Source organism: Eucyclogobius newberryi, unplaced genomic scaffold (assembly GCF_026437365.1).
Source record: "Eucyclogobius newberryi isolate DKJ021-1_F unplaced genomic scaffold, fEucNew1.0.hap1 SCAF_8, whole genome shotgun sequence".
Classification (NCBI taxonomy): domain Eukaryota; kingdom Metazoa; phylum Chordata; class Actinopteri; order Gobiiformes; family Gobiidae; genus Eucyclogobius; species Eucyclogobius newberryi.
This window is the reverse complement of record NW_027316500.1, coordinates 9,435,732-9,454,283: the sequence shown is the minus strand read 5'-3', so window position 1 is coordinate 9,454,283 and position 18,552 is coordinate 9,435,732. Positions and strand designations below refer to the sequence as shown.

The 18,552-nt window shown below is 39.3% G+C and overlaps 3 protein-coding genes across 10 annotated transcripts in view; 2 read left to right on the top strand and 1 right to left on the bottom strand.

The window, feature by feature from the left end:
• Nucleotides 1-5,832, bottom strand: part of sipa1l2 (signal induced proliferation associated 1 like 2) — a 145,625-nt gene extending 139,793 nt beyond the window's left edge. For all 8 annotated transcript variants that reach the window (XM_072437438.1, XM_072437441.1, XM_072437444.1 and 5 more), the window contains exon 1: nt 5,682-5,832. The gene's annotated coding sequence lies outside the window, so the exon portion shown is untranslated. The remainder of the gene's footprint in view (nt 1-5,681) is intronic.
• Nucleotides 5,833-6,976: 1,144 nt separating this feature from the next.
• map10 (microtubule associated protein 10) lies at nt 6,977-9,339 on the top strand. Its single transcript, XM_072437518.1, has one exon. It carries the CDS (start codon nt 7,087-7,089, stop codon nt 9,334-9,336), a length of 2,250 nt encoding a protein of 749 aa, XP_072293619.1. The 5' UTR covers nt 6,977-7,086; the 3' UTR covers nt 9,337-9,339.
• Nucleotides 9,340-10,320: 981 nt separating this feature from the next.
• ntpcr (nucleoside-triphosphatase, cancer-related) lies at nt 10,321-17,765 on the top strand. The gene is made up of 5 exons (XM_072436695.1): nt 10,321-10,431; nt 11,129-11,291; nt 11,359-11,461; nt 14,905-15,111; nt 17,204-17,765. The coding sequence occupies exons 1-5, from the start codon at nt 10,398-10,400 to the stop codon at nt 17,273-17,275; spliced, it is 579 nt and encodes a 192-aa protein (XP_072292796.1). The 5' UTR covers nt 10,321-10,397; the 3' UTR covers nt 17,276-17,765.
• The last annotated feature ends 787 nt before the right edge of the window (nt 17,766-18,552 follow it).

The window sequence follows — 18,552 nt, the reverse complement described above, 5'->3', positions numbered from 1 at the left end:
ACTTTTAAACACAGAAAATAGCCCAATTTTTTCCTCCAAAGTCTGAACTCTGCTCAAAACCACATGCTTTTACTGACAGACAATTGGCTATGATTGGCTCGATTAAAAAACCCCAATCACTGACGTTTAAACATCTCAAATCTTCGACCAACAGCCCAGTCGTATTCAGGAGAAACGTTTTAGTTCTTTGCCCTCTCCATCTTTTGCACCGCAGCGGTCTAATCTCCCGCTTGATCCCTCCATTAGCGTGCAGAAGCATGCAGCGATGTCAGCGTTGTCATCGCAGGATCAGCCCTTTAACCTTGCGGGTCCCGAAGTGTCCCGCCCAGCGTCGCGGGGGTAGGGGGGGCCAGATCCGGTCCAGATCCGGATCGGAGCAGGTTTGACAGGGTCCTAACCGGCAAGAGGAGCGTTTGACTGTTGTCACTTTACCATCTGCTGCTGTATTCGCCCATTTCCCCCACTGGTCATAGCGGCGCGTCGTCACACACAAACATGAGGGTTAGGCGCGGTCAGCAAATGAAAAGTAAAATGTCTCAAGGTCAATTTCAAAGAGTAAATTATCATATTTTACACAAGAAACTGCTTTTTTTTGTCTCGTTTGCTCGGTCAATGAACAACTGTTTCTTACAACTCCATCCATAATAGCTCCAGAATATTTTCAGTCAGTATTTCTTTTAGCAATTTACCTTCCTAAGCTTTTAACCATGATTAGAGCAGGAGATTTTAGTTTACGAGATCCTTTTGCTTTGCGCTTCAAAAATCACTTCAATTCACTTCACTTTCAATTTTCCACAGTTTGGTCAAAAAGGTATAAATCCGAAAGCTGCTCTCTATATTGCCCAGCCCTATATGCATGTCCACATCACATCACAAACTCTGGAAATCATTACAGAAAAAGAGGATTAAATTTACAAATCCACACAAAACCATCAATGTAATATATGTAATAGCAAACACAAGACTACAAAGCAATGGCACATCTTCAGCACACTAGATTAACTTGCAATACAGTCAAACAATCAGCACTTGAGAATGGCATTAACCATGGCCTGGAGCGACACGCCTTCACCAGAACGTCTCATTTAAGTCCATTATGAAGAGGAGGAAGATGCCGTTTTTTTTGCAATGGGCTCTTGGCATCTCCATGGATCCCAGAGATGCACAGTGACATATGCCAGCGCCTGGACAAGCTGTTAAACATGCTGCTTTAATGCCATTACACTGATTGCACATGAGTGGTTGTAAGGACGTGTGGGGCAGACGAGAATGAGGAGAAAACTGGAGGAGAACGTGGCGACCTTGAAGGAGTTTGGAGAATGATATTTGGGGATTTGTAAGAAATAGTGAAAGATGGAGAGGACACATGTGAATGCAGATACGTTCACTTCCAGCAGCACATTGGGTGATGTTGGAAGTGGAATGAAAATGTCATAAATGGAAATAGAAAATATGTTATAGATGTCATGTTATTAAATGAGGCAGACAATCAACTACATTGTTTGATTTCTTGCAGTTTTGATTCATCATAAGGAAAATACTTCACCTTTTTCACGGTTCAGTTCTTTCAGTGCACTGGAATTCACATTAGAAGTCAATATTCTTCCTGATGGAGGTTACTCCAGAACTAGCTTGGCGTGCATTCGCCAGTAGACAGTATATTGGTAAACTGAGACCTCTAAAAATAGGCCTGTGCAATTAATCAAATTTTAATTGAGATTCCGTCATTTCTAATGGGTTGCTTGGGTCTCTTTAAAATCGAGAGCAGCCAAGAAATGTGGTGCACAAGCCCAGACTTTGGATGAAGAAATTGTACTATTTTTTTTATATTCAAAGCGATTTTGATTTATTCTTGAGTTAAGAATTGGGATTGTTCAACGATCACTGTACCTTTTGTCTCTACATACAACCATACATCATCGCACTTTATGTCCAATCCTGCCATAACCGCCTCTTTCCACTATAGACCCTGCATGAGCCATGTTCTGGTACACTCGACACATTCATCACATCCAAACCCCAAGTGGCTCATGGGATCAATTCATGAAAAAAACCACCAACCAAATGACGGCATCTGTGCTTTCCCTGACAGTGATGAGTGGGCCTAATCCTTTCAGAAGTCCAGACTGCAATCAAAACAGAGCCGCGGCGAGTCAAGCCGGCCTCTCACAACAGCGGCGGGCAGCATGTGATCCCCTGTCTGCTGGTTGGCTGGCTCTGGAGCAACAGGATTTGGACTGGAGAGGCCCATTGTGAGTGTGGGCCAGAGAAGAGCTCAGTCAGCCGGCCCAGATCAAACCAGGACCTCCATGATCCCAGTCACATGCACTTCGTCTGACGAGGAGCTGGAGGCTTTACGAAATATAAATATACTTCAGGCAACGCTCCACAGACATTGGACGGCTTGTGCTGTTGAAGAATAAAGCTACTGGTATCACAATAGCCTGAATTCACTTATCAGTTATTATTACTTTGCCTAAAACCTGAACTAAAGGGTTATTTGATCATTTATGTTCAGACTTTTGTTTTTCCAAGAACAATAATGTGTAGATGTGGGAGATATATTGAAAAGGACAATAACGAAATTGTTGTTTTGGAGAATATATGAAAAGTGTTTCAGCTATTTCAGACACAAATTGTCCAAACAATCAGAAAAGGTATTAAGAGATATTTCTGTCATTTTTTGGTTATAGTTGTAAGTCATGTTTTATGCTACACTTGGACCTCAACAAAGGCATTTTCAGGCACATTTTAACACATTACTGATGCATTGTTACAATATTGTCAAGATGATGCTACAAATGACTAAATAAAGACATGAGGCTTAATAAATGTCGAAAGATTTGAAGTCATTTTGAACAACAACACATTGAAGAGTAGCCATTAAGCTTCACATTGTCGTTTGCAACCCTGATGTCATACAAGGAGCACTTCTCGCTTTCATTTCAGCCACAACACGACGACATCGGCTGGGCTTTTGACATGTTAGAACGCCACTCATTTAGGAGCCATCATGATACAATTGCTTCACATCCTTCGCTGGTCAACGACGACCGTGGCAGCCGACCATTGTGGGCACGAAACAGTGGAAAGGAAAACAACCCGACTGACCATCCAGACGTGACAAATTGCTTTAACAAGACAAGCTTAAAATTATGTTGAGTAATGTTCTCGACAAACTGCCTCTGTTATGGCAATACTCTGACATAAACACTGCACTGTAACCGTAGCTCCTCTAACCCTGAAGACATCCAACACAGCTCCACGATGATGACAACAACTGGAAATGGCTCGCAGGCATGTCACAGGAAGCGCAGCTCTCTGGCAAACTTGACAGGTGCCTCATTGTTCAGACCGAGCACAAATTGTAACGCGTAACTTTATTTTTGAAAGACGTATCTATCTCGCTCAATTACCCGCTGGGTGTGGGAGGTCACGCAGAAGGAGCTGTTGTAAGAAAAAAGGTGCTTCTTCTGCAAAGTTTGCCTTTTCCAGCGCTCAAGTAAATACAGATATAACTGAGTCCTATTTGAGAATGGCCAGTGCAATGTTGTCAACTATAAAACCATTGATCATTGACAAATCATCGATAATATGATTAGTGCGAATTATTGCCGCAAATATTGTCCAATCTCAAATTATGTGTATTCAAATCAATAACAAAAAACATGGTTTAACACTGGTTTGGCCTGGGATTGGTTTAGTCTTGGTTTAGTCCTGCTTTACTGTATTTTCAAAACTATAAATCACACCTTTTTTCATCGTTTTGGCAGGGTACGACTTATACTCCAGTGCGACTTATATATGTTTTTTTCTTCTCTATTAAACATGTTTTCTCTGGTGCGAGTTATAGTCTGGAAAATACGGTAATCCTGGTCCAACCCTAGTTTAGTCATTGGTTCCAGTTGAGTGACTGCATGCTCTCCATTGACTAATCTGAACGCATGAGCTGACACACATTTGGTCTTCTCGTTTGTTTGTTTGTTTGATGATTATGAGTTTACATAAATGCACATATGCAACTTCATGCAGAAAATGGGTTAACAGGGGTAAATGGGCATCTTATCATAAAAGAGTAAACGAAACTGCAATGTAATCAATTCATCTGTCATGTTAGGAGAGTGATAAGTTGGAGAACAGTTTTCCCGACGAGCAATTCTATAGATGTATGTCAACATATAAGGAACGGCATCTTTATCTAAATCTAGATAAAGATGTAAATGAATTATTCAAACTCGAAAACAACAAGTGGTAGGGGCCTGTACCTGCTACTACCGGCTTTTACACCTCACCGGACAACTGTGGTCATTGTGAAATGCATTTATAAAGAACAGTCTGTAAACACTCTTCTATATATGCAAAAACAACAAAATGTAAGTGTATGTAAGATCAGGAAGAAGTGAAATATTTGAGAAGGACAAATGAACGAAACTGGGGGCCTGAAGGCAAACATTGCTGGTCCTCAATGAAAACATATAAAACGGAACAACAGATCTGAGTAATGTTAAAAGCCCTCTTGTGCCTACTTTGTCCATTAGAGCAGAGAAAATTTCCCACAAACTGAGTCTATTCAAAAATAATTACATAGTGATTTAAATGCTTAATTTCTTCTAATGGACACTATTAAAAGCACAAATAGACTCATAAAACTATAAACCTAATGGAAACTTTCACTTAACATGTGAACATATTGTGTCTGGAGCTTAAAAAACATTAGCAGGGCCATGAGCTGTGTTAGTAGAAATGTATTTACTGGTATCTTGAGGCTGAACTTCCTTCAGGAAAACAGAAACAGATAGGAGCTGGAAGGCAAACAATGTCTGGTTTGTTTATGTCCCTATGGAGTGTACTGTAGGTTATAGTCAGCAGCAGCCTGCACAACATCAAAACACTGCACTGTGTATGAAAAAGGCCATCCAGGTATAATTTATTTAAAGATACAGCTAAAAATATATGATATCCAAACACGTTGTCAACTACATACTGTTGCAAATGTTAATAAACCTTGCAAGGCACAAAGGAAAGGCACCAAAACACATTTGTCAACCCTGTTTTTTTAAGTTAATGGATAACTCCATTGTGGAGAAAATTAATCATTGTTTGTAGCCCCCAACTGGACAAATAAATGGGTTAATGCACAAAAACCTGGCAGACATTTTTGCGTCTACTGCCCCCGCCTGGTGGACTAAGGAACCGCAGCGCAATGGTTTCATTCAAGATGATTTCTGCTCGTGTTTTATACAAGAAGCTTCTGCCACAAAAACAACACTTCAATCAGTGACAATAAAGCGTGGTAAGCATTCACAATGAGGATTTAAGTATGGGCTGGCAATAAAAGAGTTTATACCCTGCAAAGTTTGATTTATGCAGCCAAAGCGCGACTACAAGTGAACTAAGACTCTGTACCATAAATAAACGGGGCAAATGACAAGTCAACGCGTTTCCAGTTCAAAGGTTTGCGCTCATAAAACAGAACGCAATCGGGACTAAATATAGACTCGTGCTGAAACATAGCGTTCCCTTTTTATGTTTGCTCCGGTGACAAAAAGTAACTTTATCCTTTGTGTTTGAGGCGGTGCAGCCACGTCCAGCCGTGAGTTTGGACGCGCGCCGCTCCGCTCTCTCGCGCACACTTTTACTTTGTTGCTCGCTTCGGGGAAAAGACAAATAAACTCTCATACCTTTGAGTGCAAGCGGCGCCCGGATCAGGTCGACGGGCGCGTGAAGGTGTTAGTTATCCGTAAAAGCGTAAAAAAGCGTGTGTAATCGCGGTAGTCTGCCTCACATCGCTCCCGTGCGGTCCCAGCCTCCAGACTGAAGTACTAGACCATAGCGAGATGCGTCCAGCACCTTTCTCCGTCATGACAACACGCACGCGGCAGGCTCCGCCCACCCCACGCCGCGCGCGCTCAAGTGCCCGGGATCTAACGTCGCACCCACGGATCTGTTATGGTCGCACCGGGGGAAAACACTCTCACGTAGTATGTTTCAGAGGTACTGCTGGTTGTAGTTGAGAACAGTAATGTAATAAGATAACGCAAAGTAACTCCCCCAAAGAGCGCTCAATCAGACGGACTATTTTGGTGTGTTAAAGCCAGTAAGCCCCACAGTGGCACCATCTGGTGAAGTGTAGAAAGTCACGCGTGGGGTTCACACGGAGCATCATTCGTTTGTCAACATTAAATTGCTTATTTTATGATAGTAAACATGTTGAAATAAAATCCGTTGCAGTGTGACAATTATGCCTTCATAAGAAAAGAGCACATTTATTTGTCCCATAATGGGGACATTGTAATTGCAACGCACAGTTCAAGAACAGCAGGAGAATATAAAAATAAATATCTATTAAAACAAACTTGAATCCAAAAATGTGTTATGTAAAATAACTGGCTATGACTAAAGTTGTTATAGCAGTATATGGACAAGAATCAAGAATAGGCAGGTAAATAATTCAGTGATGTTCACATTACGTTACATATTACTACAGGTGGCTGACACATGTACAGGACTAACATTGTACAGTCTGACGGTAGCAGATATTCAGCAATGCATTTCACAATTATGCAAAATTATGTATATTATTGGTCAAGGTATTATGGACTGTGTCAGTGTTATGTTTATGCTGAAAAATAAAGAATATTACAACAAATCAAATGTATACTATATAATTGCTATTCTTATTGTATTTGATTTAGTTTTTTTGTATTCATACAGCTTTACAGATACATTAAGTTATCACTGCACGAATAATCTTAAACAAAACTATTAAATGCACATAAAAAATACACATTATACTGGGATTTATATTCATCTTAAACAGTCACAAACAGTTCCAATGCATTTCTTACATTATATTTGTCATATTATCTGAATATTAATAAAATCATGTTGAGAGATGCGGGACAAGCCTCCGTTTTCCTACATTTCCCAAGAGCCCGCGCTTTATGATGACGTATAACTTCCGCGACGTCTGTTTCCATGGAACCGATAGAAGCTTTAGCCATTAGCCATTTCGCACCGTTTGCCAGCGTGTTTTGCAGTGTTTAGGCTGTAAACACGAGGTTACAAACGCACAAAAGCCTTCAAATGGAAACGTTATTCTCATTCGAGCTTTTGGTGGAGACGATTGAGACGGATAAAGAGGTAAACGCGTCCGAGGAGCTCGCGGTGGCGCTGCGTCTGCTCGACTTTCCCACGCTTATCATCCATCAACCTGAGCACAAACACGGGAATGCAAATGAACGCGCTTTTAACAGAGGCAAGGCGTGTTTCTTTAAAATGAACATGGACGTGCTGCATAGACATTTGACCAGCACGCCTCTTTACGTGATGGTTTTGGGCGTAAAAGAGGAAATCCCTAAGTTGATTGGCAGTTCTCAGATTTCCCTGGCAAAGGTCATGGACAAAATAAAGCAAGATGCAACTGAGCGAGGTGTTTCTACTCCTTGTTCCCATGGACGAAGAGGAACTGTCGGAATATCTAACCTCAAAGGGGAGAAAGTTGGTAGTATTTCTCTCAGTTATAAACTTTTGAGCCTTGGTAGTAGCTTAATGCCGCATATGAATGATAAAGTGGACTGTAAAAATGTGAAGGAAAGCTTGAAAGACAAAATCAACAAGAGAGAAGCTGGTGAATTGCATTTAAACTCTGAAAATCTGCATAAATCAGACCAGGACGAAGGCAGTGAGCTTTCCGATAACGACAAATTTAAAATAGCAGAGACAATTCCCAAGAAGTGCAGAGAAATTGACAGCTGTGGAGAGGAAGACTTGTCTGTGTTTTGTCCACCGCAACTTTATTACAAGAACTCAGCCGAAGAAAGAAGAACGTATGAAGAGGAGAGCCGCAAACTACTGGGATCAAACTCGAACCAGGTTAAGTGTGAAGATACAGAGGATGAGGTTGATACTTCTTTGCACTTAAAGGAACGGAGACCTAACGCCACAGGTTCGATCGAAGAAAAACAGCAAGTCTCCGCTGGTGATGTGACCCCGAATGTCATTGGTCAAGCTTTGCGACAGATGCCTCTACTCAACGCTCTCCTTGTTGAACTGTCGCAACTGAACCCTCCCAGCGCCAATCAACCTCTGACCGTTCATCCCAACTTGTCTTGGATATACAGGCCCGCTTCCACAGACTCTGCAGCTGTCGAAAGAAACGCTCCACGAAAATCGCACATTGAATCAAAAAGTAAGCAAGTTGCTAGTCCCAAGTCAATGGATTTATACTCTCTGAGACACTGTTCTACGCCAATGCAAGGAGAGAGGAAAAGCACTCCAAGAAAGAAGCTCGTTTACAGGTCGACAAAATCATTTAATCTGAGGTTGAAGCAAAACAGTCCCGTCATATCGAGGCAAAGAGAATGCGTAGAGTTACTTGAGAGCAAGACGCAACATAACGCAAGCAAAGAACCGTCAAAATGTGTTAAAAAGCTCACCAAGTCTGCCCAAAAGTCTGTGCAAAGTTCAAAACTGACTGAAAATATAGAGACGGTGATGCAAAAGGTCACAGTGGCCTCAACGCCACGTGGGTCCGTTATAAAAAAGCAGAGAAGTATGGATATTGCAGCTGACTCTATAGAGACACCGCACGGCGACACAAGCGCTTCAGAAAAATCTTTGCTCAGTGAAAGTCCCTCGAGGCTAATGCGTATCCCTGCAAACGTCGAGAGCAGTAATGGCACAAAAATCAATCAATCAAGTCCTGACAGCCGCATGGGGAGATGTCTAGGAAGTGGGAGCGGTCGGAGCGGCGCAGGGTCTCCCCTCTCGGGTCGCAGCGGGGAAGAGGAGGAGGAGGAGGAGTACGCCGACGACTTTAACAGCTTCGATACGAGCGATGTCTTCTCTCCTGACGCCGCAAGTCCTAGTCCGGAGCTGCGAAGAGCAAAGACCCCCTCAGACTGGGGAAGATCTTCAAGCTCTAGCCCAGACGGTGTCCAAAAGAACCGCAGAGTCCTGATTCCAGTCCCGATCAAAGCATCCAGATCGCCGCAACGAGCACTTCGAGGGACCTACACAATTCAGCGTAAACATTTTGGTGTCAGCTTTTCATCGGAGGACAGAGACGCGAGCAAAACCTCCTCGAAACTGTCTGCTTATTCGGGGAAATATGTCGATGACAAAGAGGAGAGGAGCTCAGGAGACAGCTCGAGATCCTTGGGAGATTGTAGGAGTGAATCGAAAAGTAGACAAAGTATTAAAAGTTTTGCGGACGAGTCGTCATTTGAACATAAAACGGAGGAAGAGAATGAACTGGGGACTCTAGATTTGAAAAAGGACTATAAGCATATTTCTGAACTGGTAGCACACAAACTACCAGGATACACGATGTAAAATGCAGTAGTAAAGTATAAGCTGCATCATATTTCAGTCAGTACATGAACATTACAATCTGGCCTCTTTGTTTATTAAGCTCTGTAAAACAATAATAGGAACAATCATTTGCATCTATCCAATGTACCACCACATGTCCGTCAAGTGAAATACCAGTGTCAGTTCAAAGTGTAACTGTCTAATATATGCGCATGTAATGGTATTTTCATAATGAGGTAATAGTTTGTGCAGCTTGGAGCAAAATGCAAAGTGTTTGTGTTGTTAAGCCTATTTCATCTTCTGAATGAATTTGCATGTCTGACAGTTATGACCCAGTCTGCTCTATATTTTAATAAAGAAAACGTTATGAAAATGATGTGTTTTATCTCCCCTGCCCTGGCTGGTTATTTGCATGAAACGCTATGGTCTATATAAGAGGCAAAACAAAGAAGCCCTCTTTTCTGCATTAATGAGGATTTTTAATGCAAATTTGACCTATAGACCAACTCTGCTTAGTGCTAGCTGCATTTTATCTGGCTTTATATGGCTTTATCAATCCCACAGAACATTATTGTAATGGAAAAGAAGAGATAGCTACATTAAAAAAACATGTAAAGGGCTGCACGGTTTCGGGAAAAAACATTATTATTTTCTTTGCAGAGGAAATTATAATCAAAATCCTTTGCAATTAGATTTTTAGGCAAACTCAAATGGCAATTCTGATTAGATCGAAATCTATTGGGCATGTGCAGCCCTAATCTATTACTTAATTGTGCATGCTATATTCAAAATCAATGTTTGTCAAGCGTGAACTATGATAAAACTATATTAATGTAAAATGTAGCAAATCAACTAATAACACAGATGTTTAGTCAATGTGGCATAACACCGGAAAAGCCTAGTAAATGTTTTACTTTCACAGTTTTGTGGGTCATTCAGTCAGATAATTAGATCCATGAGTCAGACAGGATTAAGCTCTATTTTACAGTTGGGGTTTAGGCGTCTCACTACGCATGCGTGGGTGTAGTGTTTACGGAAGTGCCGCTGCTGAAGTTCGGAGAATCGTTGAATGAAGTAGTGCGATGATCAAACACGTTTTCTTGACAGGACAGCCAGGTAACGCAACCCAGCAGCGGATCAAAGGGTTTTTACTGTCTTCCAAACACATGAGTCATTAAGCTAATGTTATCATTTGAGACATCTTGTTAAGCATGCTCTGCCTCCTTCAATGCACCCGAACTAATACATGTGGTTTGACGTTAATGCAGCCCGTCAAGTCTAAACTGAAATGTGGTAAATGTCAGTGACTTTACTTTTTAAAGGATGGAAAAAAAAAACATTCTAGCCTGCAGTATAATTTGTGGTAAATATCTTTTGATAAAATCCTTTAAATGCAAATGCATCGTGAATGTCCAGGCTCAGATCTCACTCACATGTATCTGAGTGTTTTTTATTTACCAAAATTATCTAAATTTGTCCCTATTTTGTGATATTTTGTGGGTACTCGCAGTTCTTCATTAAAACTGCTGTATGTTCCACTTCACTAGTTTTTACTAGTTGCCTATATTCTAGAATTTCGGGATGATTGAGTTATACGTACATAGATTGTCTGTAGATATACACAGACATAGAAAAATATAGTGTCAAAGTAGTTCCCTGAATAAGATGTAAAATGTACCTTGTAGTTTGGTAAAGTAAACTACGAAGTACATTTTACAGGCACAAACTTCAGTCAAAATAGAAAAGTGTGTTAGTGAAACATTGACATTGAATAGTATAATAGTATTGTAAATTCAGTGTGTTTTGTTGGCAGGTGTGGGAAAGACCACTTTGGTGCAGAAAGCCTGTGAGTCTCTGGTGTCATCGGGGACGACCACGGAGGGTTTTTACACAGAAGAGGTGAAGGCTGGAGGGCGGAGAGTCGGCTTTGATGTGGTCACTCTGACGGGGAAGAGGGGTCACCTGTCCCGCATCAGGTATTCTCCTTTTGTCAACACTGTATTTATTTTGGCGTGAATCAAACCATACTTTTTTAACTCACAGAGACGTGGCGGGTCCACCTCACGGCACTCGGGAGTGCACAGTGGGGCAGTATGTAGTCGATTTGCCTTCTTTTGAAAACCTGGCACTCCCACTCTTCAGAAATGTAAGCCTGTAAATGTGCTTTGTAAATACAGCATGCTGAAAATGGTGTATGTTTTTGAGATTGGGCATGTCCATATTGGCCAACATTGTATTCTTTCCTTTTGGGAATTGTACACAAAATACTTAAAGGATAATATCGCAATTGTTGTTTTGGAGATCTGCGTGCATTGTCTATAAATAAAACTATTAGGTTAGAATTTTATTTCCACAAACAAGAAAAAACATTTCAGATTGATGTACAAAACTTTAAAAATGATTGTGCAGGAGAGAGTGAGAAGACCATCTCCTCTAAAATGTCTTATCATCACTTATCATATTTTATTAGACATTTGTATGAATTGTATGAATCACTTTTATTTCTTTCAAAACAATCAGGTGTGGAAATGGATTTGAAATTACCCAAAAAAAGAGGCAGGAACATCTAGTGCAATCTTACAAACACACAAGTATATAGCAAGATTTTTACCCTTTTTGAGGTACATTTTTTTAATGTCCATTCACGTTTTGTGCGATACTTGAACCTTAACCAAGACATTTGCATGCACAATTTAGCACATAATGATGGTCCGAGTGCATTTGTAATCGAAATAATGCCAAATTGCGATATCATATTTTGTCAGCATCGTACTCCCTTAGCTAGCTACATGTATTCTCATTATAAATAATTTCAACAATTAAACTTTCTCTGGAGCGATTACAATTCTCTTTCCATTTCTCTTTCTTGTTAGCCATATAGTTTCAACCTGTACTGAGCCTATGAATCTGGGACTGTGACTATATCTGCCCCAAACAAGAACTACTTAGCGCAACCTGCTTTTTCAACTTGGCTAAAATTCAGAACTTTAAATTAAACCCACATAAACATTGCCAATATGTTGATTTGTTGTAATTTTCAAACTCGGCTCTTCTCTTCAAAAATGCAAAACCACATGTGCTTTACAAAAATTACCGTCATCAATACATCACGCTGAGGAAAACACTTGTCCCCGTCTCCTTTTAAGAAATCATCAGGCCTTTGATTTCCACGAAATTGATGGAATAATTTGAAGGTTGAAAAAGGCATAAATTCCTCGTTGACGTTTTTAGTGTCGCTGGTGCCGTCTGGCTGTCACTGGTCATGATTAATTCGGCATGTAAAGTGAGCTTGGAGGGCTGCCTACATAAGAAGCAGAACTGGGGATGTTTGAGTCCACTTTCGTCTCACTCGGAGCCACTCTTTAATCACTACTAATCACCCATCACTGTAATATACCGCAGTCACATAAAGGAACTGGCTTTGAGGTTAATAAACAAGCCTGGAGCAGTAGATGTGTATATATATATATATATATATATATATATATATATATATATATATATATATATATATATATATATATATATATATATATATATATATATATATATATATATATATATATATATATATATATATATATATATATATATATATATATATATATATATAATTAGTGTATACATTGGTTATGACATTTTAACTTTAAAAGAGGGTTATTTTTACTGATTAGATTCTATAGCTCTTAATCGTGAGTTAAGTGTTCTGTATCTGGTGACTGTTGAATCCACAATTCTGGTCTTTTATTATTTAGAGCTTCGATAAAGTTGTGTAAATAACTAAATGCATAGCAATAGATTGGCCTGTCACCATAATTACTATACTGACATATCGTCCAATATGAAGATTTATCGCACCTTTTTTATGAACTGGTAGAGAAAATGTTCTTATTTTTTTGCATTAGATGAACGATTGAGTTGGGCTGCTCGATTATGGAAAAAAATATAATTATAATTATTTGGCTCATATTAAATCTGACTATTGAAACTTCTCTATACTATCCCAAAATTATCCTGTAAAAAGTTATAGACTCGATATCAAGAACCAACTTTGTGACCAGCTTTATAATATCAAACTTTCTGACCGACAAAATAAAGTTAATGTGACAAAAACAGCCAGATTTAGATGTGTTTTTAATTATATATTACTGGTATTACATTTTTGCTGCTTTAATAATCACAATTATCAATTAACTTAATAATCTTGACATTCCTAACAAATGTGTTGTTAACGAATGTAGCAAGTTAATATTGTATGTACGTAATCGTTAGTTTAGTTTATTTGGGCCTTTTTTCCCTTACATTACTATACATTGTACCTTTACGTGTTATACAGAGCACAAAGGGAGTAGGCTGAAGCAATAGCTTATGGGCGCCTACCTCAAAATAATAGTATATCACCAAAAAAAAAAAAAAAAGGTCTGTTTTCTTTAAAGACGCCACAACCAAACCCAGAACTAAATTTAGAAATGTTTTGTCCTCTGTTTCAGTAAGAGTAAGTATTCTGAGCTTTTGGAGAATGTTTTGTTCAGAAGTTAAATCACAATTTGCACGAGGAGGAGTATAAATGTGTATATTGTGAGCTTGGAGACCCCGCACTGATGATGGTTCCACCAAGTCTACAGCACATGTCCGTTCCTATGTTCAGGCATTCAAAAGTCATTGCCTTGAGGACAAACCTGTCAATAAATGGCAGAGTATCCTTAAATATAGCTTCACGTTCACCCCATTGACTCCTTCTGTGTGATCCTGCTTGTAAGTGCTCCGGCTGTTTCCAAAATGAACTTTCAACCCAAACCAGAGTGTAATAAAACCAGCAGAATAAAAAGCCACTTCTAAAACATGCAGGAGGTTGGAGGGCGGCGCCGGGGCTTTCAGAACCCACATCTCACTGTGGACATTCAGTGACGCAATTTGAACTTTCAACCTCCGCTGCATCTATTTAATTATTTAGTTTAATGTGTGACTGTCGTAGCGTATGGCAGACAAGGTATGTATTATTGCATCTCTTATTATTGGTCGAAAGGATGTGACCTTAAATCAAATGTTTTATTTGATGTAAAGAAATGGGGGAGAAACTAATAAAACAAAGAAATTAACTTATGGCTGAAAGAAGTTAAGCGATTAATATTAACGCATCGAATATTGAAATAGTCTTGTAATTTAGTATTGAATAATTGCTTATTGGTCTAAACATTGGCTCCAAAACATGCCATATGCTAAGAAAAGTGATTTCATGACTCAAGCAGAGCAGTAAAAAACACATTAGATAAACATCTGGAAAAACACCCTTTTGACTGTAAATAATTAGCCTCATCTTGATCTAATTTAGTAAAAAATCTCGTGTTCACGGACCTTTGCATCCTATTTCAGTTGATTCATCGAAAGAATACTTGCTGGATTCATAGTTTCAGACCTAAATTAATGAATTCAATTTGTTTACAAATAATATTATTAGATTTTGTAAATTATGACCAGAAGCTACCACGCCCATGACATCGTTCCTGCTTTTAATTGTAATAAAGTCAATTTATTTCATGACAAGGATCGATTCAGAAGTCACCTTAGGGTTTCCCTCTTGTTTGTCAGGTGGAGTCCGGAGGAGCGACGAAGAAGGTCTTCATCATTGACGAGATCGGTAAAATGGAGCTGTTCAGCCAGTCGTTCATCAGAGCCGTGAGACAGACTCTGGACTGCTCCTCCTGCACCATCCTGGGAACCATCCCCGTCCTAAAACACAAACCCCTGGCTCTGGTGGAGGAGGTGCGAGGCAGGAGCGACGTCAAAGTCTTCACTGTGAGTAAACAGTCGCCAGAGTGCGGAGTCGATCTCTTAACTGTCCAAAGAGCGCTGTATAAACTAAATGCATGACGAGGAAAGAATAGTAGTTGTTCACTGCCTGTCTAAAAATAAAATCACACGCTGTAATATTTTGTTGGACCGCCTTTAGCTTTGATTGCAGCCCATATTTGCTGTGGGATAGTTTCAAAAAAGTTTCTGCAATTATGTTTTCTTCTTGATTGATGATGTGAGAGAGTGACCACTGCACAATGCCTTCTCCAGCTCGTCCCAAACACTCTCACTGAGGTTCAGATCTGGAGGAGGTTAGTTTCTGCTTCTCCTCAGATGATTTCTCTGCTCGATGCCAGTGATTTGACCCTTCTCAAACACACTGACATCTTTTCCATGACCAAGGGATTTGTCTTTCCACATGGTTGTTGCAGAAATGATTTAAATACCGTTTTGCAGGTGAAAGATCATCACCTGCAGCAGTTATGCAGAAGGAGGCTTAGGTGTTTAGTTGAATACAGTTTTGAATTTAGTTTATTTGTTTGTTTTTTGGGGGGCAAGCAGTGTAATTTGATCATTGTAATCATTCTCTGGACTATACAGACTTTTAAAAACACATACAAAAAGACAATATTTTAACAAAGACAGTGGCATTATTAGATCAAAAATTCAAAAAGGAATAAGCATATGCAGATTTCTATCAGTAATACACTTTGTTGTGAATATTCTCCATCTAGAAGCCTTCAGTCCCCATATTTCAACCTTTATTTAGTTGAAAATGTATTTAAAAAGTCTCAGTGTACGGTACAATAGAAATAATCGTTTGACTTGTCGATTGATTGAAAAAAAGAATCGCAGACTTGCAAAAAATGGCATGAAAGAGTTAAAGTTGGATTTGATGATTATAATGTGATAATACATAAAAAATATATTGATGTTATTATTTAGGAAATCATTTTGTCACCTGAATATTTGCGTCTATGCTGATGTTATGTTTTGTTCATAGTGATTTACCGACCAACCAAAACGTACACAAGCTCGTAAAATCCCGTTACGCTAAAAGAATCAACGCAAAAACAGAGGCCGGCATGTCTTGGAATTAGGTCACTTTTGGTGCCTAAGCCCTGGTCTCTCTACAGAGCGCTGCTTCCCCGTATCAGACATAACCTCGCTGTGTTGGGGGTCAGTGTGGCACACAAGGGCCACGGTCCGCATTATCCCTCTCCTATCGCAGGATTAACTCTAACTCATGCGTGACTGATTCGACAACAAAGGCTGGTCTCCAATGTCAAAATAATTCATCATGCTGTACTCGGTTATGGTCATTGTCATGCAAAACGCCACGATCATCGAGCTCTGTGTCACAGCAAATGCCAGCGTGTGATTGGGAGCTTTATTAATGATCAGAAGAGGTTACAGCAATAGTGAATTATCAGTGGTTTGTTTAACACGGACACATAGAGAGACTAGTGAAGATGAACATAGCCAACCATCATCCTAGTCATGGAAGAAAATCTAATACTATTTGACTGCATTCACAGTCAAATGTTGATTCTAAAGTGTAATATGTACAATAGATCACACGATGCACTCTGACAAAATGGTAGTTACTCACTTATTGTCAAGAAAAGTACATAAATAAAAGCATTTAAAGTTCTTTTTCAGTTTATTTGCCATATAAAAAAACACATTCATCCATTCAAGCCGACATAAAAAGACACCAAAAAAAGTTTTATGCAGAGAATAGAGTTTGACCCATTTCTGTCTGTTTTTCAGTGTAATAATCATATTCAACTGAGAAAATCTCTGTAGTTTAGGCTTTAGTCTGTTTCTAATGATTACAAATTCCTCAAAACTCTTCAATATTAACCCATCTTCTTTAAACCGGGGGGAACACGGCATTTATCTGAAAAATCACAATAGCATTTTGTCCTTTAATCATATAGCTCTACTGTGTAAAGTGTTTGTCCACATAATATCACACTATTGCACTTCAACTGAAATGAATGTAATCTACCTGCATTTTTCCACACGATGCACAGCTTTTTTTTATCATTTCAATTAATTTATATTTAATTTATCTTTGTTTTTCCTCCAGATCTCCAAAGAGAACAGAAACTCCATCCTCCAGGACGTCTTATCCGCTGTGAACGAGTGCCTTAAACACTGAACCAGATGTGACCTCCTGCAGGTTGTGTGAAGGTTTCTTTAAAGCCTTAAGCTCAGCACAGTTTGTATGTTCAGGAGTAAAGCCCGCAGAAAGGATCCTTGACATTGTTTTGACCCGTCCCAGTCTGCTGATGAGCCGTTCTGTCACATGCATACATTCATACGCCCTAAAGTGGATTGCATTGTGAATAATTGATTGCGAGGAACGGGAGAATACAGAATCGCTTGGTTATTGTTTAAATACAGTTACACAACACAGGAAAAACCTCGCTTTTTACTTCTATTTCATTTAACTGAGCCAACATTTTTATTTATCGGTTTAATATTTGAATTTGGTCATGTCCCAATGTATTTTCTTGTTTTGGAACTTACACTCAAAATTGATTTACTTTGACCATTTCATATTTAACAGCTCAACCGCTATGTGTCAGTTTGCCAATGTCATAATTCAGCACTTGGTTGACAAATGAGAATAAAGGAAAATGAATTGTCGTTGTAGCTTTCGTTCTATAAGTATGACAAATTGTGTGCATGCAGAAGCAGCATTGAAAGCTTGACATTTTTGGGCTCATTTCTGGAGATGATTTGAGTTTCTATCTGGCTGTAGTGAGCAGTGCCTAAAGTGAAGTATAAAGCTTCTCATTTAGAGGCAATTGTAGTTGTTATTATGTTGTTTTAAAAGTCGGGATGTGAAGTCAAACGTGGAAAAAGTCAACATTTTATTAATCGTTAGCTTTTGCTTGGTGATAGTACATTTCCCTTATACAGAGACCTTTACAGCTCTAAGATAATTAAACATTTGTGACATTTTCAACGCTTGATCTGATATTTTCCAAACGTTCTTGGACTTCTACAAAAATATTCAAGTGTTACACACATTTTTAATGCAAATCTGTAACTGTCACTGGGGCTTCTGACCAGCGTGAATTACATGTTGGCTTTTTGAGATTTAGAGTAGATTATGGAACAATCCTTCATCCTGTTTAAGTAGAATCAGGCTGCAAAAAGAGTAATACAGAGGTTCTGTGTAATGCAGCAGCAATATTAAACACAGACAGATGCTTGGTATTATTGTGTGGACTTTGAGCCTCATCTCCTGAAATAATATTTATAGTTTCTATCTGGCTGTAGTCTAGATTTATGTAAAGGATAAAACCTTTCCCCTAAAGGCCATTGTGTTTTGCAGGATTACATTGCTATTATTATGTTTCGGGAGATATGAAGTCAAACACAGTTCATTTTTATACAGAGCTTTTCATTCTACCAGAAGCCCATTCT